General features: G+C 50.4%; 1 protein-coding gene across 2 annotated transcripts in view; it reads right to left on the reverse strand.

The window, feature by feature from the left end:
• Positions 1-23,287, reverse strand: part of Myo18b (myosin XVIIIb) — a 207,586-nt gene that overhangs the window by 145,791 nt on the left and 38,508 nt on the right. For both annotated transcript variants that reach the window (XM_006535262.3, NM_028901.2), the window contains 5 exons: positions 11,605-11,778; positions 8,538-8,628; positions 5,954-6,146; positions 4,951-5,031; positions 3,085-3,235 (listed from right to left, as the gene is read on the reverse strand). In XM_006535262.3, coding sequence (XP_006535325.1) covers positions 3,085-3,235; positions 4,951-5,031; positions 5,954-6,146; positions 8,538-8,628; positions 11,605-11,778 — 690 coding nt within the window. The remainder of the gene's footprint in view (positions 1-3,084; positions 3,236-4,950; positions 5,032-5,953; positions 6,147-8,537; positions 8,629-11,604; positions 11,779-23,287) is intronic.

The following is a 23,287-nucleotide window of genomic DNA, read 5'->3' on the forward strand; positions in this document are numbered from 1 at the left end:
CTGGTAAACACAGTCTCCACATTTGTAAGATGCATGCATTACTTCCAGAAAAGAAAAAAAAATGTTATTCCTTTTTGTATTCTGAAGCCACAGAAACCTATTTGGCCCAAACATCCCAGAACACACAGTCTTTGTGAATTTCCTATATGTACCCAGCTGTCACCTGGGCTATGATTTACATCAACTTTTGTTTAAACCAACTCACATTTTTATAAGCACATTCATTTGAAAAGAAACACTTGACCATGAGCCTGATACATACAGGCACCAATTCTTTCCTGCCATGCATAGAGATAAGAATCTGCTAAATACCTTAAAATATGTATCCATGTGCAGACTAAAACAGTCTGAAGTGCTGTATGCCAAACAAAGGCAACATTGGGAAATGCTGATGCCAGATTCTTGGATATAAAAGACAGGATCAGAAACACAAATGATTTGGCCTTGGGGTTAGAGGGAATGCAGATTGCCTGGAATGTATTACTGTAAGAAGGAGCCAAGCCACAGAGTTTCTGAGCCTTCATTCCCTGGTCTGCAAAGTGGGGCTTAAATAATACATACTTTCCAAGGTGGAGAAGGGTCAAAGGATGTATAAAACATTTAGATAGCTCCCAGCACATGGGACTCACTCAGTAAATGGCAACACTGCCAACACTGCACCACAGATAACCTTCGGCTGATGCTTCAGATCACAAAGTGATTGTCTCTATCCTGACTGTTCAGTGTCATGCTTGGCATATGGATTGTCAGAGGCATTTGGGATGGATGGATGCATGCATGCATGCATGGATAGATGGATGCATGCAAGGAAGGATGGATTAGTAGATGCATGGATGGATAAATGCATGCATGGATGGATGCATGGATGGATGGATGCATGCATGCATGCATGGAAGGATGGATTAGTGGATGCATGGATGGATGCCTGCATGCATGGATGCATGCATGCATGGATAGATGGATGGATGCATGGAAGGATGGGTTAGTGGATGCATGGATGGATGGATGCATGGATGCATGGGTGGATGCATGGATGGATGGATGCATGGATGGATGAATGGATGGGTGGACAGGTAGGTGAATGGATGGGTGAAGGGATGGATGGATGATGGATGGATGGATGGATGGATGGATGGATGGATGGATGGATGGACATGTCTGAGAGATGAAGTCTTATCCTGTAACATTTCAGTCCGTCATTATCTCTCCCATAAGGCTGGATCTCCAGGCAGGGTCTTTTCAGCCCTTTCTGTTCAACCTCTGGGACAAAAGTCATAGGATCCAGGGACTATCCAGGGACAAAGACTCCCTGGGGATTCCTCCACCCTAGGCTCTGTGGTATTTTGAATGAAAATGGCCCTCATAAGTTTCATAGATTTCAATGTTTCATCACCAGGGAGTGGCACTATTTGAAAGGATTAGGAGGTGTGGCCTTGTTGGTGTGTCACAGCAGGGCAGGGGTGGCCTTTGAAGGTTTCAAAAAGCTCATTCCAAGCCCAGAGACTTTCTCTTCCTGCTTCCTATAGATCCAGATGCATAACTCTCAGCTACTTCTCCAGTGCCAGGTCAGCCTGAATGTCATGTTCCCCACCATGGTGACAATGGACTAAACACCTGAAACTGTAAGTCAGCCCCAGTTAAATGTTTTCTTTGATAGGAGTTCCCTTGGTCATGGTGTCCTCTCACAGCAATAGAACAGTGACTAAGGCAGGCTCACTAGCCTGTGGGAGGACACTCGGTCATAGTACCCATTCCAGGGTTTGTTTCATGAGCTCAGAGTTCATCAAAAAACTCTAGAGGTATAAACGGTCTTTTACCAACATGTCTGAGTTAATGTGCCTATAGTGGCCCATTTAGGACAAAGGCCAGAGTGTCCTCCTGAGAGAAGAGGGCCTTGGAACATCCTCCTTAGAGTATCTGGGATTGGACAATCAATGGATCCTAGTGGAAGAAAGGTTTACAGACATCAGTGGATCCCTTTCTAGCCCAGCCATGCCCTATAGGGGGCCCTCTCCTTCCAACCCTACCTCGAGTCTCTGCTGCTTTAAAGTCCGGACTGAGACGACACTGCATTTGCAAGTTTCATTTCTTTGGATCTGCACCATTGAGTTTTCACATATTCATCAAATTTGTGTCAAGAACCTGAGCCCCTAATCACACTAGCTTGGCTCTTGTGGCTCCCTCGGTGAGGGGACCAGCCTGGTTCTCATCACCAAGAAGCTGGCCCACCCTGAAATGGGTGTGGCTGATGCAAAAGTAAGTGATGTCAGATGTTTTATCTGTCCATCCATCCATTCATCTATCCCAAATACTTCTGACACTCCGTATGCCAAAGAGTAAATGTATAGGAGACAGTAGCACAGATACCATGGGGTGTTGTTTTACACAGATGATGGTCACAGAGAGTCCCCAAGAGTCAAAGAAGGTAAAGAAGTCCACCCATTGTACTAGGGTGTGGTGGAAGAATGGCCTGGAGCATGACAGTACACAGTCCCTGGGGCAGGGATGCACATGGAATGTTTGAGGAACAGCAGAGAGATCGGTATTACTGTGTTCTGCTCCATTTTCGTGCTCACAGCCTGAAATGAGGTCCTATCTTTTAAAAAAAGATCTTTTAACTTCATAATTTGGGAAGCTAGAGGTTCAAACTGCGTGATGTGGGGGTTCTCTGGGACCTCCCTAATTACACCATATTGTGGCAGGTATGTGCGTGTGTGCATCCTGGAACTGCACGTGCTCTTGCAATCCTACTTTATGAGCAGTACAATGTATACACAGGTGGACTATGTTAGTTACAGTGTACACAAGGTAGACTATGTTAGTTACAATGTACACACACATAAATTATGTTACTAATATACAGGCCTACCTCACAGGTGTATGTGTGTCTATGTAAACATTGTATTTGACCTGATTTTTTTTCCTCTGTATTCAATAGAAGTTAGCACATGTTTGTGACCTTCTGAAGCAGACCCAGGCATTGTGCTGGCCTAGCAGAGAACTCAGGGCCTTTCCTCACTGGCATAGACAGGCTCTCAAGCCAAGGCAAGACTCAGGTCCCATTCCCACCCACACCTCCCTTACCTTCAGCCCCAGCCTCCTTCTTCTTCTCAAAGGCTGCACGCAGACGCTCAAGTACAGTGCTGTCACTGGAGCCTTGCACCCGGACTTCTTCATCTAAGACCCAGAAGAGGCCCCCAGCATCCTCAGCACCTCTTCCAGCTGGTAAGTGGACCTGGTGGGAGATCAAGTGTGTGCTGAGAGTTGGTTCTGGGGATCCCTTCCCAGTCCTCAGGACTAAGCATGCCTAATGGAACCTGTAAACCTGTTCAGTCCCTGCTCTCAGTACTGAAGCCAAACACGTCTGCAAAGGGTCTGAATCCTCTCTGTCTCCATCTTTAACTCCTTGGACAACCTACTGTACCCCTCTAAGCCTTGTTTTCTCATGCTTAAAATGGAGCCTGGAAAGGTCTTCCCCAGATGCCTTAGGCATTTAAGAAAGGTGTGCCTGTTTGTAATTCCTCCCCAGACACACACAGGGAGCTGGCATGTGTGCATAGCCAGCCTGGCCCCATCACTCTCTCTCTTAGAAGTCTTGGTATTTCATTTCATTATACTGAGATCTCAGGGAATAAATTTAAAGAGACAAGCACTCGAGGAAAATTTTAGAAAGCATGAACTTGATTCTATCCATAGCAGACGTGGAATTTTAAAGCCAGCCATAGCAACCTTCTGGGAAATCAGTGGGTTTGCATGGGTGCATGAGGGAGGCATGGTGAGGTCTAAGTTGGCACAAGAAAACAATGGGCTGAGGAGTGATGGTGGCATGGGGCATGGTAACATCAGCCAGCCCAGGGTGACTGAGGCAGCACTTGGTGCTGACTCAGGGGCTCTGGTGGCCTTTCTATTTCCAAAGCTGAAGAAGGCAAGGGACACATCCAAGGTCCCATGATGAGTCCCAGGGGCAAAGCCTAGAGGACACTTGGACTTCCTCACTGGGGTAAAGATGGACATCTGGCTCATCCTCAGGAGAGGCCTTTAGAAGCCACACCTCAGGGCCCTCTGACCACTCTCTACCCTCTCCCACCTGATCCTTCCAGATAGACGGACAAGAAAGCCCTGTAGCGAGAATAACTCTAGACCTTCTAACAGGAGTCTTGGCCCAGAGCCTCTCCCTAGGATTATAGAGGAGGACCTTCTGCACAGGAAGTGGGGCGCACTGTGACCAGCGGGAGCCATGGCAACCATCCTTGGTCAGCAGGAGACAGGATGAAGGAGCGCAACAAGCCCTCCTAAGGTAGAAGCAGCACCAGTGGCAGGAAGCTTCTGGTCACACTCAGTGACAACTGCTCTTGGTACGACGTTTCCGTGAGGTTATGCCTCCTCAGAGAAACATGCTGTGCCCACTTTGGAGAAGGGCAAAGTGAGGCTGAGAGAAGCAAAAGGATGGTCTTGAGGGAATCAAGGCTAAACCGACTAAGCCCACACTGCTCCGTAGCCTCAGAACTTTCACACCAAAGAGAGAAGGGAAAAAAAATTAAAAAAAAAATCGGGGTCACAGGTCAAAGGTCAGCAGCAAGGGTGAGCTGAGGTACCCATCAGCAGGTTCTAGGATTGAGAGAGATGTCCATGTGTGAGGCCTCTCCCACAGACACCTGTCTGCCTCTGAGGTCACTTCCCTCCCTCAAGCCTCTGCAGCCAGCATCTTCAACAGAATCCTGATGGCTTCAGGTGGGTGTCGATGGAGCCCCTGACCAGGCCACTGATCAGCTCACAAACGTCTGAGTTCTTCAGAACAGAGTGTCGGGTCTTAGGCCCCAGGGTGTTTCCATGCCCACACCCCACACCTGTCAATGTCTCCAACCATTCCTGGGGAATCCAGATGCACAAAGCCTTACGTATACTGCGGTTCCATGTCTGAGAGCCCCAAGTCCCTGGGTCCCTTCTTACCTGAGAGGGATTTTGATCCACTACAGCCACTGTAGTTCCTGGGGAGGACTCTGGGAGGTCAAAGGGCACGGGAATGCCTTCCTGAAATTCGTGGGAAGTAACCATTAGTCCCCTCTGTGAGCTCAGTGGTCGGAAGAGGGAGGGGAGTCTCCATCACTAGTAAGCCGTTCTTTCAGAGTTAGTTTTAAAGTCGTCGTGAAATATGCACGGACCCAGAAGTGGACCACAGGCTCCAGTGTCATGTCCAGACCAAAGAGACTTGTGAGCAGTAGCAAAAAGGTCTCTGCTGCCAAGCCATCATGGCAGTTTATTCTATAGACTATATACTATCCCCAATGATAACAGATATACAAGGATGGGTCTGTTTTCACATGGGATGAAATCAAGGATCAGAAAAGGTGGTTACATTTTCTAAGGCCACACAGCCAATCTGCCAGAGTTAGAGTCAGGCTCTCCAACCCACAATTACTCATGTCTGATCCGTGTTGGCTGCAACCAAAGGAATGACTGAAATATGGCTGCTTCTATCACCTGCCCCTGGCACTCGCTTGTGGTCCCGACCTTGTTGTCACCCAGGTGGTGGACACACAAGGTGGTCATCTCTCTTTGTTGTCTACTGGGGCTTGTGTATTTCTCTGTGCTGATGGTTTGAGTGTCTCCCGTCAGACGGCCAGCATGGGAATATAAAGAAAGGGGCCTTTCTGAGGCAAGTGGGCCCTGGGGTGGCTTACATGTAAATGGTTTATGGGGCATAGCTCAGAGCATATACCTGTTACTCTGTTAGCAATGGCTGCTGTCCTCCAGAGAGAGCACTCAGCCTTGTATCTGTACACAGCAGCAGCTCCTGAGGGGGTTTCTGCACCAACTCAGAGATAGAGGAAGCCAGAGCTGGAGCAAGGGGCTCTATAGGTGACTCAGGCCACCTCGTATAGATCGCAACCCCACCTGTTTGGCCTCGCCCCTGGTCATAGGCCTGGGAGGCCCCAGCCCAGCTAACACACACCTCTTTGTATCTCTCCAGAGTAGAGACAAAGGTCCTGTGGTAGAACAGCAGCTGGAGACGTTCCTGGGCATAATTGTAACAGAGCTCCTCGAAAGTGGCCGCCCGGTCCTTGCCCTGGTGCCTAGGATTTTGAAAGCCTGGAGTGTCAACCACCATGATAGAAGCCATAGACAGATGGTGGGAGGAGAAGGATCTGGGGAGAGAAGAGAGGGGTTCTGAGCTAACATGGAGTCTGCTAGGTCAAGCCTTCCCCATAGCAGAGATGGAGAAACTGGGGTAGCATTCTAAGGGGATTTGGAGATCTGGCTTCAAATCTTAAGCTCATCATTCACAGGTTGTGTGACCCACTGACGCCCACCCCAGACAAGTAACTTAACCTCTTTGAGCATGGCTTTCCCCAGCTGTTAAATGGTGACAGGGGTGAGCTAGTCCCCTGCTGCAGTAAAGGAAACCGGGTTTAAGTGTCAATGCCAGCCCTGATGCGAGGCTTTCAGCAAACATGACTTTTCCATCAGCCTCCAAGTCAAAAGCCACCTGATAACGTCCCTCTCCTTCCCCAGGGCACACCGCAGTTGAGAAACCATTTTGTGTATGTTTTATAGAGTTTTCTTTCCTTAAAGCTTTCACCTCCTCGGATGTTTCCAATGCCTCTGTCAAGGGTGAACAGCCTCGGCTACTCTTATCAAAAGACAAGATGGGATAGAAAAGTTCTGAAGCGGTCCCTAGTGTGCCGCCATCCCGCTCTGCAACAGAGGGGCTGTGTGTCTCTGGGGATCGGTCTGACCTCTCTGATGCCCAGCTGTGAGATGATTAAAGGTAGAAACTTTAATCCCAAAGGCTTCTGGGCTGGGAGAATGGACGTTACAGCATGCCCAATGCTGTGACTACGCAGCTTGCCCTGTGATTGGTGCTTAGCCAAGTCCTCAACACTCATCACCACAGGCAACGTCTGCAGTCAGATCTAGAGAGCATGCTTTGAACGTCAGTTCTTACTTCTGTTTGTGAAGATTTTTCTATCTATAAAGTGGGGTCAAGTGGGACAGCTGCCATGGAGACCACTGTGAGAAGAAGGTGAGGTTGGAGAGGCAGGCACTTGCTAGAGCCCATAACCACCCTGGTGACCTTCTTCCTCATCAAAGTCTCCTATTGTGGAAATGCCTGCCTGCCATCCAGGAGAGGCAGCCTCTCTGCCTCAGTTCACCCCCTAGCTCTGAGCATAGCCCTCCCTTCCTCTAAGCACACTGATCCTTTGCCTTCTAGATAAGGTGTCTGTGCCTCCGATGGATGGTAATTACTCAGAGATAGAGGGAGATGATTCCAAGACCTCGGTGACTGGAGATCCTGGCTGCTCATGGTTGCTACGCAGCAGTTCATCCCTTAACAGGATTCAGAATCCTAATTATGCTGTGAGCTCTTGCAGAGAGGGGGACCCCCTCCCCGTGTTCCCCACAGGCCAAACTGGAGCTGCTCAGTGGGTTTCTGAGGAGGCAGGGCTCAGGGCAAACCTGGACTGCCACCCACCGGCTACCCTACCATTCTGCCCTTCTTATCCCGACACTCAGCAGGAGAAGCTAGAGAAATCAATGACAAAGGCTTCTGGAAGACAGCAATGGATGGTAGCATCTTGCTAGATGACTCCTCCCACCCTTACACCTCCCTGTCTCACCTGCACAGTGGGCTACTGTGAGCAGTAAACACCACAAAGCAGGTCGAATCTTTGTGGCCATCCCCAGACCTTAGCAGCTGTCCCTAAATCTGTAACTTTTTATTGGTGTGTGTGTGTAGGGGATGAACATGTGTGTGCATGTGTGTATATGCATGGGATGTGAACATGTGTGTGCTTGTGTGCATATGTACATGGGGTGTGAACATGTGTGTGCATGTGTGCATTGTGTGAGGGGTGTGAACATGTGTATACATGTATGTACATATATGGGGCTGTGCACATGTGCATGCATGTGTGTGCACATGTGTGAGGGGTGTGAACATGTGTGTGCACATGATGTGTGTGTCCATAATGTGTGTACGTGTTTGTATGTACATATAGAAGCCAGAGGTCCTTGTCACGTGTCATCTGCCATTTCTCTTCCCCCTGTTTTTTGAAGCAGAGTTTCCTCACTCGATGAACCTGTAGCTCAGTGCTTTAGCTCACCAAATGATCTGCCTGCCTTCACCCCCACCCCCAACCCCAGCGCTGGTATTACAGATGTGTGCCTCCATGCCTGGCCCTTTCAGGTGAGTGGTGAGCTCTGAACTTTGTCTCTTTGGCTTTAGTGGGGAGAACTTTGCCCACTGAGCTGTACTCTCAGTCGCTGCTGTTGGTATTTTCACAGCGAAAAACTTATTTCAATGAATTGCTTGCTTCTTCTAATCTCCCGAGGACATGGAGGCTTTAGAGTTGTGGGAGCCAGAGAGGTAAATGGACTTGGTGAAGTCACACAGCCAGGATGGGATTTAAGCTCAGCTCTCCCCACCTTAAAAGCCCTTCCTCTATTCAAAATATGCCACTCTGCAAGATGGCCCTGGTTTGTTCTCACTAAGCGCTGCAAGAGACATGGCCTCAGCCAGACAAGAACACTGTTACCTGTTGATGAGGGAGACCACAGCCACGAAGAGTTCTTGGTACAGGCCAGAGGCCATCCCCTCTACACACTCCACACCTGTCATCTTCAGCCCTGGCATGGGGAGACAGAAAGGGATTAGTAAATGGAGGTCATGACCTCTCCTGAGGCCAAGGGCATCGATACCAAGTAGCCAGGGTCACCAGAGTAAAGAGACACTCACTCTGCGCTCAAATAATGTGCCCATAGTTTAAGGTCAAGGTACAAACATCCATGTTCCATATTATTTTAATCTATGTCTCCATTAAGAGGCTGGGTGTGCCCTGAAGTAAGGAACCATCTGAGTATGGGGCACAGCATGGAAGCGAGTTCATTTGTCTTTTTTCTCTACAAGCAGGCACAGGTTCATCCTTAGACTCCATCGCTTCACTCCTAAGATTTTACTCAGATGAGAGATTCTGAGAAACAGAGCAGCCTGGCTTCACAATGTCCTCTGATTGTTTAAATTGGCCAGAATCACTTTGTTGTGATAACTCGGCCATCCAGGCAGAGCGAATGGCCAGAAACCGGGACTCCATCCATGCAGAGGCTCAAGTCAGGCACAGAACAGTAGCAGACAGCAGCAGAGGGCTCCTCCCCAGTGCTAGAGGACTGGAAAGCCTAGCAGGCCTCAGATGTGACTGAGCACAGGGTCACAAACACGTTTCACTAAAGCAGCTGGTCTTGATGAGGCTGTGCAGCAGAGAGCAGCCAATCACAGCTCTTGACCTCCCATCCAGTTCCCTTCACAGAATTAGAATCCATTGCCCCTCAAGACAAATACTTCTGCTTGCACATTCTTGACAGCCTGCCCACTGCTGCTCTCAAGCCTTCCCTATCCCTCCTTTATCTCCATCCCCACCCTGGGCTGTTGCTAGGCAACCCACGGCCTCAGAGTATTGATCTGAGGCACACAAGTCCCCTGTCTGCTTAATGTCTGTCTCTGAGACCTTTGCTGGACAGACCAACTCAGACTCAAGAAGTGTTGCTTGTCTGTCTGTCTTGAGTGTGTACTTTGCACCTGTCTTTTCCACTCGTGCTATAGGCAAGCATCTGTGTGTGTGTGTGCATACACAAACATGCAGTTCATGTGTGTGGTATGCTACAAATGAGAGGAGACAGCAGAGCACAGTATCCATGTATGCATTTATGTGCATGCCCATGTATTTATGTACACACCTGTGTATGTATTTATGTGCATGCCCATGCATATATTTATGTACACATCCATGTATATATTCATGTGCATGCCTGTGTATTTATGTGCATGCCCATGTATATATTTATATACATATCCATATATGTATTTATGCACACATGTATGTTTGTATTCATGAAACAGAAGAGGCATCCATCTTAGCGGACGGTAGACTGCTCCAGGGACCCCCCAGGGTCAAGAAGTTTGTACCCTAGAGCTAGGTCAAACAGACCCCTATTATCATCACAATCCCTGGTGTCTGACAAAGGACTGCTTACAGAGAGTTTGCAGGCTTCCCTGGGTCCTAGGGCTCTGATTGCCTCCATATTCTGCAGGCACAGCCTCAGGGCCCAGCAGACTCGCTCTGGTGAGTACAGACCTCTCACCAGCTGCTTATGCCCAATCCAAGATGCCCCTTGGGATTTCTGTGTCACCTCAGTGTCTACCCTAGACCCAGCATTTGCCACCCCATCCCACTCCCACTGCCATGTTTCTGGTCCAGTGTGTCGCCTCTCATCTAGTGGCTGTGTATGTCTGTGTGATGGGGTAGTGTTACATGTTCATGTAAGTGTGTGCCTGCATATACAAATATGTGAGAGTATTGCGTGCATGTGTCTGTATGTGTTGGAGGTTACATGTTTATATAGGTGTGTACATACATGCACACATACAGGTATGTGTGCACAAGAGTGTGTGTGTGTACATGTGTGCATACATGTGTGTGTATGTTTTTGTGTATGTGCATGTGTGTACATGTGTATGTGCATGTTTGTGTGTATGTGAATATTTATGTATGAGTGTGTGCATGTGTGTATGTGCATGTGTGTGAGTGCAAATAGATGTGTGTATGTGTGTGTTTGTGAGTGAGTATGTATACATGTGTGTATAAACATGTTTATGTGCATGTGTGTGAGTACATGTAGATGCATGTATGCATGTGTATATTTGTACACTTATGTGTTTGCATGTTTGTGTGTATGAGCATGTGTGTGCATGTGTGTATTGCATGTTTGTGTGTATACATGTATATGTGCACATTTGTTTGTATGTGCATATGTGTGTATATGTATGTACATGTGTATATGTGCATGTTTGTGTGTATATGCATATTTGTATGTGTGTGTGTATTTGCATGCCAGAGGGTGACACTGGCACCTCACTCCATCACTTTGTGCCTCACTTTTTGACACAGGCCTCTCCCTGAGCCCAGAACTCACACCGTGGCTCCCAGGTGAGCCCCTGCCTCCTCAGTGCTGGCCGCACTGCTCTGCCCATTTTTCAGGAGGGTTCTAAGGATTCGAACTCAGGTTCCCATGCTTGCATGGCAGGAGCTCTCCCCACTGAGTCATGCCCCAGCCCTTGCCTGTGATCTCTACAGGTTCTCAGCTTCTCCTCCTAGTCGCTGCTCAGCTTTTGACACTCCCAGTGAGCTAAGCAAGCCACACCCAGCCCCTTTAAGCCACTCTTCAGCTTCTCTGTGTGCCCTCCATCTTCTCCCCACCTCCCTCTCAGTCCTCAGCACACCAGCCTTGCTCTCATCCCTCACACAGGTAGGTCTGCCTCCCCTGCCTGTCAAAATCTCACAAACACAAAGCCCTGGGTGCTGCCTGAGTGCCCCATCTCCCCGCGTGGAGGATCCTCCCAGGGCTCAGTGGCCTCCTTGGTTCCTGACCAGAGTGAACCATTTGACCATAAACACCAGACAGGGCGGAATGATTTCCTGCACATGTGCACAGAACACTCAAAGGGAGTCTTGCTGAACATAAGAAAACATGGGAAAGCATGAGGTGCAGCTACTAGTGCAGCCACTGCAAGATCCAGCCCCCCATAATGTAGCCTTGAGGACTCGATACCTGAGCAGGCCTCATTGTCCTGTAGGCCCTGGCGCTGCGGCCCTGACGTCATCTGCTCGATAATCTGCCGTAGGTGGTGCTTGAAGGTGGCGGTGTTCAGTTCCTCATAGTCACAGCCCAGGGCTTCAGCAGCGTGGTTGGCCCACTCAAACCGCATGAACTGCTTCCGGCCCACTGCACAGAGGATGGGGAAGAGATGAGGGGTGAGATGCCAGACACAGGGTAGCTGCATGCCCGAGATCACCTCAGGGAGTCTCCCCTCTTCACACCCATTTTGCTTTTTTTTTTTTAAAGCCATTAAAGATAACATAGAGAAACACATTAAATGGAGATAGGGTAGACTTGGGATATATCCACCTATGTATGTATTTATGTGCACCCCCATGCATTTACTTATGTGCATGTCCATGTATACATTTATATGCAAACCATGTATTTACTTATGTGCATGCCCATGTATGTATTTATGTACACACCATGTGTCTGTTTATGTGCATGTCCATGTATTTATTTATATGTATGTCCATGTTTACTTATGTGCATGCCCATGTATATATTTATGTACACACCTGTGTGTTTATGTGCATGTCCATGTATGTATTTATGTGCATACCCATGTATATATTTATGTGCACATCCATGTATGTATCTATGTGCATACCCATGTATTTATTTATGTGCATGCCCATTACCTTTCGACCCCTTCCTGCCCATTCACCCACACAGCCACTTCCCCAATTACCCAGCCACATATCCAACCAGCCACCCGTATGCTCAGCCCATGTTTACTGAGAACCTTTGACGTGAGAGCAAGTCACACACGTCAAATGATGACCCTCTTGCAGCTTACAGTCCAGGCAAGGGGTTGAGAAAGAAGCAAGCAGACAGACAGTCGGTGAGATAATCTCAGGTGGTGCACGCTGCAGGGAGAGACTAGTGTGGGCACAGAGAGATGGTGGTTGTGTTAGCATGTGCTGCTCAGAGGGACCCTGGGAGGATATGACAGTGGGCTCAGCTGTGACCAGGAAGGAACCTAGAGACTAGGAGTTGGTAGAGAGGCCCTGGGACAGAAATGAGGAGCACAGCAGGGAGGAGGGCAGCCAAGTGGAGGCCACTTAAAACCACCTGACCTCGTGGAGCTCGGAGCATGCTTACAAGCAAAAGCTTAAGTAAAAGTGACAAGGAACCGTCCCACAAGAGGATGTGAAGTCATTTCTAAAATGCTGTCACAGTGAGAGAGCAGGGAGGGGATGGTGATAAGGCTCAGCAGGTGAGGGGCTTGCCACCAAGTCTGAAAGACCAGAGTTCAATCCCCAGGACCCTCAAGGCAGAATTCTGGGACTAAGTCCTGCAGGTTGTCTGTGCATGCTACGCAAAGAAATAGATGTTTTCAAATTATTTTAAATTACATGACAAACAGGAACATAGTCAGCCGGGGATCACGACAGGGCGAGGAGCTGACATTTTCCAAATTCCCTACAGTAGCTGTGGGCTGATGTTGTGACCCAAATACAAATAACTGACTAATTAAAACAAATCACAATGCGCTCCTTTCAAGAGTTCTGTCTCCTTGCAAATGTGTTTCTTTCTCTGAAACAGAGTCTCAGCTACCCCACAGGCTGGCAGGGCCCAGTGGGCCAAGTAGACAACTGAACAATCGAACAGTCGGTCTCGGGGAGAAATGGGAACCCTGGGGGAGATTCTGCCCATGACTAACCAGCCTGAACTTCGTCTCCCCCCGCACCCCCCCCCCATCACCACCTTCACCTCTGGGGTGCCAGAGCAGTGAACGTGGGTGGTCGCTGTCGCTTAGAGGTGACAAAAGGGACTCAGAGGATCGCCGGACAACACAGAGCCACCGAGTGGAAGAACCCGCAACCTCTGAAGCCCACCCCATCCTTCAGATGTCACCTAGCACATCCTTAGGACCCGGGTACACGGTTCCTGACGTGAACCGAGCCGTCTATTTCTCTCAGACAAACATGTGTAAAGGGAGACGTTAGTGCTCCATCTCCAATGAGAATCATTGTCGCCTGTCACAAGAGAGAAGTAGAAACACATACGCGACACGGGCGCCAGCAGGCCATTAGATTCTAATTAGATCCGTTACCTCCGCGATGCTGAAGCCAGCTCTCTCTTTCTTAAAAAGGGAGCTGAGCAGGCACTGGAGAGGAGCCGGATGGTCCATTTACCCCTGGATGAGACCAGACCTAGGGTGGGGGTGGGGGTGGGGGCGGGAGTGGGGAGGGGGCAGGAGGGTCCTGGGAACTCTCTAACAAGAGCCGGCTTCCCCACTGCTGTCTTCCGCGCCCCCTCCCCCACCCCACCCCACCCCACACCACTGTGCACATCTGCCCTGGAGTCTCTGCCCCCTACCCCACCCCACCCCCATCCCCTGCAGTGACCTGCAGAGTCTGGTGAAGCTGAGGAGAAGGAGGTTGGCGGTGAGGTTTCTGGGAGGAGTTACGGGAGGCCTGCTGGGGGCGTGGCCAGTAGCCCAGGTGTTGAACCCAGACTCGACTCCTTTGCCTTGGTTCAGACAGGAGCAGCTGCTCCGGGCACCCCAGGAAAGCCAAGGGCTCAGAAGAGCCACCCGAGGGGGAGAAAGAAGGCCCTGGCTAAGATCACAGCTTCAGATTACAATTTCCACCACTGCCATTCGCGGATGACCACAACTCAAGCACAATTATGACCTTTGGCATGTCGTGAGAGTTCCAAAGATCCCTTTAGGCTCAAAGACTGGGTGGAGAAGGCAGGCATGCCCAGTACACTGTCGCCGCTGTGTCTCCACCTATAAACTCCAGGGGGCGCTCTTGGCCAGGCCCTGGCCGTGCAGGGGCCCAGCTACAGGTCTGTCAGCTGCTTCAGGAAATGGCTGTAAGGTCTTATACCAGGAAAATGCTAGCTTTGGAAACCAGCGTCCCCTCTAGGGGTTCAGTTGACTAAAGCTACTTCTCTACTGAAATGGGGTCGTGGGTTATCCCAGCGTCTTCTACTAACCCCCTCTAAGGACTTTGTTGTGCTCCTCAGAAGGACCCACACCGAGGTTGGGGTAGGGGAACATGCCCCAGCATCTAGATAAACAGGGATGTACCTCCGTGTGGTCGTCAGTTAAAAGTAATGACAGCCATTGAGATTTGCGTGGGGCTTACGTGCCAGGGACACTTCTGGGATGCTCACAAACCCTCCAGGAGAGTGTGACCAAGACACACAGTCTATTTTCCTGCCCAGCATGCTACAGAAAGCAAACAGGGTCCTGGCCAGACCCTGTGCGGCAGCGACTCCGCTATTCTGTCTTCCATGGATGCGGAGGGTTCATTACTGTCACCAGACCCCTGATAAGTCACCCAGGGAGGAATGAGTCCAGGAGTGGATGAGCTGAATGGCTGACAGCCAGCTCTGGCCACTCTGTCCCCTGCCTCCCCACCAACACTTGAAAAAGAGAATGACATGGAAAAGAGAATGTACGAGAGTCGCTTTACCCAAAGAAACCAGCCATCTGGACCCTCAGCCCACCATCAGGACAGCAGGAGATCAAGCTGAAGATAAAACAGAAGGGAGCTGGACAGAGAGGGTCAGGAAGGGGTTGTCAAAGAGAGAGGTTGGACTAGTTCTGACAGGGACAGGGTGTGTCTCTCCCTGCCCCCAGCCTGCTGCAGAGGGTTGCCCACATTTGCTGGATGCTCTTCTCAGCACCAGCTAGAGTTCCCAAAGCTGTGCCTGGGGCATCTCCCTGAGTGCGGAGGTCATTCCCCACTGCACATTGGACTGGCAGCCATTTCTTTCGTTTCTGGTATAAAACAAAACCCCTCTGTAGCCAGGGGGCAGGCAGCCCCACTCCTGCTCCCCAGATCTCAGCAAGCCCTTCTGGCACTTCTAGGCTCATGTCTCATGTGTACCCGTGTCCTGGAACACCTGCTTCAGCATCTTGCCCTCAGCTAGCCAAGGACAGGTTCAGGATAGGCCACCTGCCTGTGATCACAGACAACAGTGTCTAGCTGGGTTTCACTTTAAATGATGGCAGCCTAGGAAAAGGTCCAGAAAGTAAGCCAACCTCTCAGCAAGCTGCCTTCTCTCCTGCTGTCATCTTGTTTTTTCCCCCAGAGGCTACCTGCATTTGTCTGAGTGAGGCCAGGCTCAAACCATCAGTCACCTAGGCAGGGCAGAGCTGACTCAGTGATTCTCAGTGGCAACAGAGGCATGGAACAGGGCAAGCTGGCCTCAGAGTTGGTGTCTGTCTCCCCAGAGTTCATCTAACACACTAGAGGAAACAGAGGCTCAGACATGGCCTAGTCTGTAAAGGGAGGGCATGAGATGGTATCCCCAGCACCTATGAGAAAAAGCCAGGTTTATCAGCACAGGCATGCAATCCCAGCCGTGGAGAGGCAGAGACAGGCGCCGGTAGCTTGCTTAGCCAAATCAGAATGCCCCAAGTTCAACCAGAGGCCTTGTTTCAAAATATAGGATGGAAAGAGATGGAGGGAAAGCAGTCAAAGTCTCTTCCCAGGTCACACACCGAGGAAACCGATCCCTGTACCATACCCCTGCCTGGGTAAGTGTCATCTCTATGGGACTTCTCAGGGCCTTCAAAGCCACTTTTGTGAGTCTCCAGCGGGGGGCGGGTGTGTGTGTGTGTGTGTGTGTGTGTGTGTGTGTGTGTGTGTGTTTAGCCCAAAGTAACCTCAGGATGCCTTAACAGAGCCTGCAACACTTCCCAGGTCCCATTAGACTCTTCTCTGGGAAACTCTGGTTGAGTTGGAAGAGACCCCAAGGTTACTCTGTCTCCAGAGCTACCAGGCAGGCAGCACAGTAATGAGAGGAGGACTGAGAGGAGGACTGAGAGGGAGAAGGGCAGGAGTAAGCGCAGATCCTGAGGCTGCAGAGTCTGGGACTCAAATCTACTCTCAGAGGCAAGGTTTGTAAGGGAGAAGGAGAGAGAAGAGGGGAAGGGGGGGGGAGGAGGGAGAGTGAGGACAGAGAAGGAAAGAAGGAGAGAGAGGGAGGGGGACAGAGGAGGGAGGGAGAAGGGAGAGTGAGAGGGAAGACAGAGAAGGGAGGAGGAAGAGGGAGGAGGAGGACAGAGAAGAAAGGACGGAGGGGAAGGAGGGGGAGGAGGGGGAGGAGGAGGGAGACAGGGAAGGAAGCAGCAAAGGAGGTGGGGGAGGGAGGAGGGAGAAGGAAGTGGATGACAGAGGAAGGAGGGAGGAGGGAGAGAGCATGCACACAAGCTGACAATGGCACAGCTATTGTCCCTGCGCACCGTGGGTTCAATTGCTATCAATTACCGTGACCTCCTGCATTTATTAATAACCGAGTTGTTCCTCCTTCCAACAATAGCTGAGCTGTTCCTGAATTACTCAACATTATGGGACTTATTTATAATGCCAGAGCATCTGGCTCCCACTGCCTCACACAGAGATTTACAATTCTGAAGCCCAGAGAAGACGGAGGCCACCTGCAGAGAGGAGATAAGCCAGGGCTGTGGCTCTGCCACAAGAAGGAGTTGGCTCTGGAGACAAAGCAGGCCAGTTCAAATCCCACCTCCACCACCACCTGGTGCCAGGCAATGCCCTGAGAAGTGAGGTTGACTGTCTAACCCTCCATTGCCATCTTTCTCAAAATGAGGCCTGCAGAGATCAGAGGGGAGCGTGTGTGGAGATGTAGCAAGGCTGTGGGCACCAGCTCTACACCGAAGCCATGACCTGCTCCTCACCTGAACCATCCACCCTCAGAAAAGAGGGATCGGGAGCAAAAGGCCAACCAAGGAAACATCTGGGAACAACATCTCTATCTAGAAGGGCTATCACAGGCACCGTGGGAAATGACCCCTCCCCCACTCTTAAAGAGCTTCCTGCTCCACCCACAGGCAACATGGCCCTACCCACCCACGTGGCTCCCTCTGCCTTGGAGGAAGCAGGCACCAGCATCATCTCTGCTGTGCACACATCTGCACAGAGAACCATCTAGAAACTGCTGCGGAGTTACACAAGCTGTTCTGGGAGGTGACAGTCCCGTGGGAAATGCAGGTGGGGTGACTTCAGACTGACCCCAGCAGGCTTGCTTTGGTGTAGGATTTCTCAGGGTCTCTAGTGTACCCTGTACACTGAGAATTCACAAGAGGAAGGAATAGTCCCTGGGGAGGTCTCCCAAAATGACACAACCAGGGGGCGATAGGTGACAGGGACCCTTCATGGCTCCCACAGGGAGATTGTGGGAAGAGCCAGAGGTCAGATGTCCTAAGACTGTTTCAGCCTAGCTGTGATATCTCAAACAATATCTCTTACTGGGCCTTGGTCTTTTCATCTGTAAAATGGGTTGGCTGCTTTCCAGAACACTGGCCATTTAAGAGTAAAGGCAGACTCATGAGGTAGAGCCTCACAGGGGACTCAGGGAGTCGTCAGCCAGAGGGTGTCATAGAGGATGACAGCGGACCAATAGCAGAGCCTTGAGTGACCTGTCCCAGGCCACTCTGCTAGAAAAACGGACACCAGGAGGGACATCAAACTACAACCTTTCAACAGCCACATGCTCTTTGCAACAGCAGGCCGCCTGGGTCGCTCAATACATCCGTTAGAAACTACTTAATCAGCCGCATCAATGTTATGACCATTATCATAACCATCACTGCCATCAGCATCACCAGGACCCTGATTACCACCATCAGCACCACCTCACAACCATCAACACCACCATCAGTACTATCAGCAGCACTTTGCGTGGGAGTAAAATTGCTTAAGCAGCACTTCCCACCGGGCAACCACTAAGGGACATCAGCTTCCACTATTATTCAGAGAAACAGAGTCTAAAAGCACAGAGCCTTCTCTGACACACCGAACCCCAGAGCCCTCACGCTGCCACCTCCCCACTCACCCCCGAGGCCTGGAGCTGCAGGGAGCTCTGCCTTCTAGCCCCAGCCACTTCGGGGAGTTCATTTTTCAGAAACTTCTAATTGTTTCCATCCCAGAACAGCCATCCCAGCTTAATGAATGAATTCAATATGCTCAGAAAATGCAGAATAAATCCTCGCCTGTGGCCCAGAATAGGCCTACTGCACAGCTGCTGGGCCAGAAGCCAAGCCACCAGCTGGGACAGGGCGGACAGGCGCAGATTTGGCCTTAAGAAGCACGTGGGAAGAGGGGGACAGGGAGGAGCTGGGCCTCAGGAGCCCTGGGCCCGAGGACAGAGAGATGGAATTGCCCCCTTCCCTAGTCACATGACAGCTCACAGCTGTCCATCTACCGTGCCAGCAAAGGGCTTTGGGTGGGAACTCAGACTTGGCGTCACATGGAGAAAGAGGATGAAACAGCTATGCGGACCCTGCTCACGACAACTCCACAGCCTGGAACAGAGCACTGAACACACCACCAGCAATCCTCGTAGTGTAGTGTGGAGACAATGAGGTGGTGTCCCCGGGCAGCTGGGGCCTGACAGCCTGTAGACACAGAGGCGTGGAAGGAAGGGAGATAGGGAGTGGGGAGACGGTGCCCTGTGTGATAGCACTTGCTGCTCTTGCAGAGGACCTGGGTTCAGTTCCCAGCACCTGTGTGGAGGCTCACAGCTATCTATCTATAACTCCAGTTTCAGAGCATGCCATGCCGTCTTCCGGCTCCCAAGGGTACCAGACAAGCATGTGATGCAGGCATACACTTAGGCGAGACAGTCATACACATAAAATAACTGAAGCAACCAACAGAGCCAAACGAAGCAGCAATGGCAAAAGTGGTAAGAGAAAGGAGAGAGAGAAAGGAGGCTCGATGGGAGAAGAGGGGAGGAAGGGAGTCTAAGTTTCGCTTTGAGGATGTGACAAGTGCCGTGACCAAACCCACTTAGGGGAGGAAAAGGTACTGTTCGAGACCCCGGTCTCCCTTGAGAGCAGCAGGACACAGGAGGTGGAGGGCCTTTGTTTGTTGGTGTGAAATCCCTTTGTACTGTTTCCGGTTCTCATAGACACTAATTGTGAGTGGACCCGCAGCAGTGAAAGAGCAGAGAGACAGATACCCTAACAGGAGCAGGGAAGGCGCTGCCTATTACTCATGCTCTCTCCTGTGCTCAAGATGTCCCCAGCCTAGAGGGCCTCCACGCCTCCACCTCTCCACCCCTCTGCCCCTCCACCCCTCTGCCCCTCCACCCCTCTGCTCCTCCACCCTTCTGCCCCTCCACACCTCCACACCTCTGACCCTCCACACACCCCACCAGGCCTCCGTGACTCCACCCCTCCGTGCCTCCATACCTCCACACCTCCACGCCCCCAACCCCTCCACGCCCCACGCCTCCACCCCTTAACTGACCTCCCCCACTCCCACTCACCCTGATTCTGCCAGTGTCCGACAGAAGATGGGGTGCCTGGCCCTTGTCATTAGAAACCTCTGTGCAGAGACCCTCTCAGGGTCCCAAATTACAACCCCATTCATTCAGGGCCTGGCATCTTTATGACGGTGGCGGGGAGGTTGGTGGCGGCCGTGCACTTCACTCTTCCCCACCACAGCTCTACTTGGGCTTATATACGACCTGACTATGCCATATATTAGGCAGTGGGTCAATGCCAAGCAGGCTGGCGAATTTAATGAAGAACAAATAAATTAAACACACTACTGGCCTTCACAGAGAAAAGAGGCCAAGCCACCTAAGCTGTAGACATAAGCGTCCCCCAGCTTGGCTGCCAGGCTGGATTCTAAATGCCATGGTCCTCTCTGTACAGCAATGAGGGTCAGCAGGCACAGTGACACATGGCTCCACTTTCTGTGGAGAGCGATGAGCCCACAGGATTTGGGGAGCAGACTGATGACAGTCACAAGTTTCCTCACCAGGAAGGACTTCTTACTGATGACAGTCATATCTGGATTAAGGAGACCTGTGGGGCTGTAAATGGTCTGGTTAAACAGAGCCAGTCTCACAAATGTGCTGGCTTGGGCATTACTGTCACATTAGGCAGAGGACAACACTGAGTCCCCAAGGACAGAGAATCACCTTAACCAAGAAGCAGACTGGTCCCAGGAACACCCACAGCCTCAACTTAGAGTTATTCCCCATTCTGCTCAGGTGAACTCCCAAACAGTGTTGTTGGGGACATCAAAGGGTTGGTGGAACCAAGGAAAGACTCATACAAAAGAAGGTGGTTCTCCGAGCACCCAGAATGCACCTTGGCATGAGCACAGCCAGGCAAATGCAAGGGAACTGTAGAGACAGTTCCCAAGGTCAACACCCCCGGATGCTGTGGGGCTTGGCATCACAGAACAACCTCTCTGAACCTTGGTATCTGGAGCTCGGGTCTCCATGGTCACATGTCAATCACTTTGCCAACCGAGCCACCTCACAGCCCCAGCTCATTTTACTGGAAGAAAACCAAAGCTCTGAGCTTCCCCACAGCGACCTCTGAACTCTCATGCATGGCACAATTTGCAGGAATCCGGTGGACGCCTCTCAGTTAAGAGCATCAGTGAAAACTGTCACACTCAGTCACTCCACAAACCCCTCATGATGAGACCCCTTCCCCCTTCCCCCGCATCTCCCCACCAGACCATGACCACTGGTTTCAACTAGCAGGATCCAGTTTTCTGAAGCACAGGTTGAGGAGGCAGAGTCGGGATCCTTGATTAATGAAAATGAGCCTAATATATTTCGGAGCGATCTGTTATGACACAAAGCAGAGACGTTTACACACGACTGTGGATTTTTAATAGCTGATTCTAGAACAACCCATTATGAAATCTTCCAAAGCAGAAAAATACAGTAAATCACGGGGCAGGGCTTCTGAGCAGACCGAGGCGGCTCTTCATAAAATAATGTGGAGGGTGGGGTAGGAGGGGGAGGCAGAAGGAATTACTGCCCTAATCATGAGTTAATAAAATATTTATAGACATGGGTTTCTTTTCTTATCATCCTGGGCATGTCCATGTGAGGGAAGCCCATGAATGCACATTGGAGGGGATCCCTACATGTCCCAGGAGGAGAGGGAATTGCCCTGAGACCCTCTTAACCATGGCTTTACACATCAAGTCCTGGGGTCTCCTTTGCAGCTGGAGGCAAAGAATACTCATTTGAGTTGGGAAGGAGAGGCAGGTGTCTGCTGGACTGGTCCACAGCTGCCACTACCTCCTCCTCTCCCTCCTCCTCCTCCTCCTCCTCATCATCATCATCATCATCATCATCATCATCATCATCGTCATCAACAACATCAACATTATCATCATCATCTACCTCCTCAACATCATCCCTACCTACTTATCCTAATCTTCCTCCTCACCCACCACCTTCTCCTCTTCCTACTGAATCTGTCCAAGACAGCCTGGAAATCTCCTTCTAACAGCCCTCCCCATTGAGTGCTGTCAGTCAAGGAGTCCTGGCCTATCAGAGCCAAGAGTTGGTCATGAACTCCAGGGTATTGCCTCTTCCACCAAGTCTGCACTAAAGGGAAGACCATCTGTGTTTGCCCAAGGACCAGTATTCTTAGAAGCTATAGAAAAGGATTTGAGAACCCAGAAGGTGACCTACATGGAGGCAGAGAAGGGGACAAGGTGACATCACCATGGGGATACCAGAGCCACAGAGTGGATGGGAAGGGCCTCCCTAGAGTCTTCATGGGATGTGGGTGCAGAAAGCCTGCTCAAGACTCCTGGAACCCAGCACTAAGAGGGGAGAGGTTGGGCTCCTATTATTTATATCATCAAGATGGTGGACATTTGTCACAGTGCCACAGCAATAGGAGACACAAGAAGCTGTTACAGCAGACCAAGCAGAACTGTGCTCACAGTGAGGGCAGCGAGACCAGAGCATCTACAAGGAGGAAAGGATGGGGCAAAGATGCCCAAGCCACAGAGATACCAGGGATGAGACATGACCATCAAGCTGTCAATCATACACCATGAACAAAACTGACAAGAGCCCAGCATGTATGGCAGGGAGAGCCGTCCAACACATGGGCAGTCTCTGCTCAGAGACTAGGGCTGCTCTGGCCAGCAGAAGCCACTGGCAACTCGAAGTCGTTAAAATCACATTCAACCCAGGGATGGAGAGACGGCTCGGTGTGCAAATGCCTGCTGCATTAGGATGAGGACCTGAGTTCAATCCCTGGAACGCGTGTGCATGAGCCAGGCATAGAAGCCTGCTGCTAACCCAGAGCTGCAGAGGCAGAGACAGGAGGGTCTTCAGGAGCCTCAGCCAGCCTACTATGACCAGGCAGCTTCATACCAGTAAGAGACCTGTCTGAAAACCCAAGGGGGACAGAATCTGGGGAATCAATCCTAAGGTTTCCTTTGTCCTACACACACACATGCACACACATATATGCATGCACATACTACACACATACACACACCACACATATAAACATGCATATGTGCACACATATACATACACACACCCCACACACATGAACATGCATACATGCACACATATACTATACATACACAACACACACATAAATACTAAACAACACACAGGCACACACATACATGAACAGCACACACTACATGTACATACACACATACATGCATACACATATGAACATGCAGCAAACTATACTCACACACATGCAAATAATACACAGCAAACATACATGCATACCATACTCACATTACACAATACATATATATCACATACCACACACACATGCACACATGTACATGTATATTATACACATAAGAACACAGATACATACATGCACATCCACACATAGAAGTACACT

This window comes from Mus musculus, chromosome 5, assembly GCF_000001635.26.
Source record: "Mus musculus strain C57BL/6J chromosome 5, GRCm38.p6 C57BL/6J".
NCBI classification, from domain to species: Eukaryota; Metazoa; Chordata; class Mammalia; order Rodentia; family Muridae; genus Mus; species Mus musculus.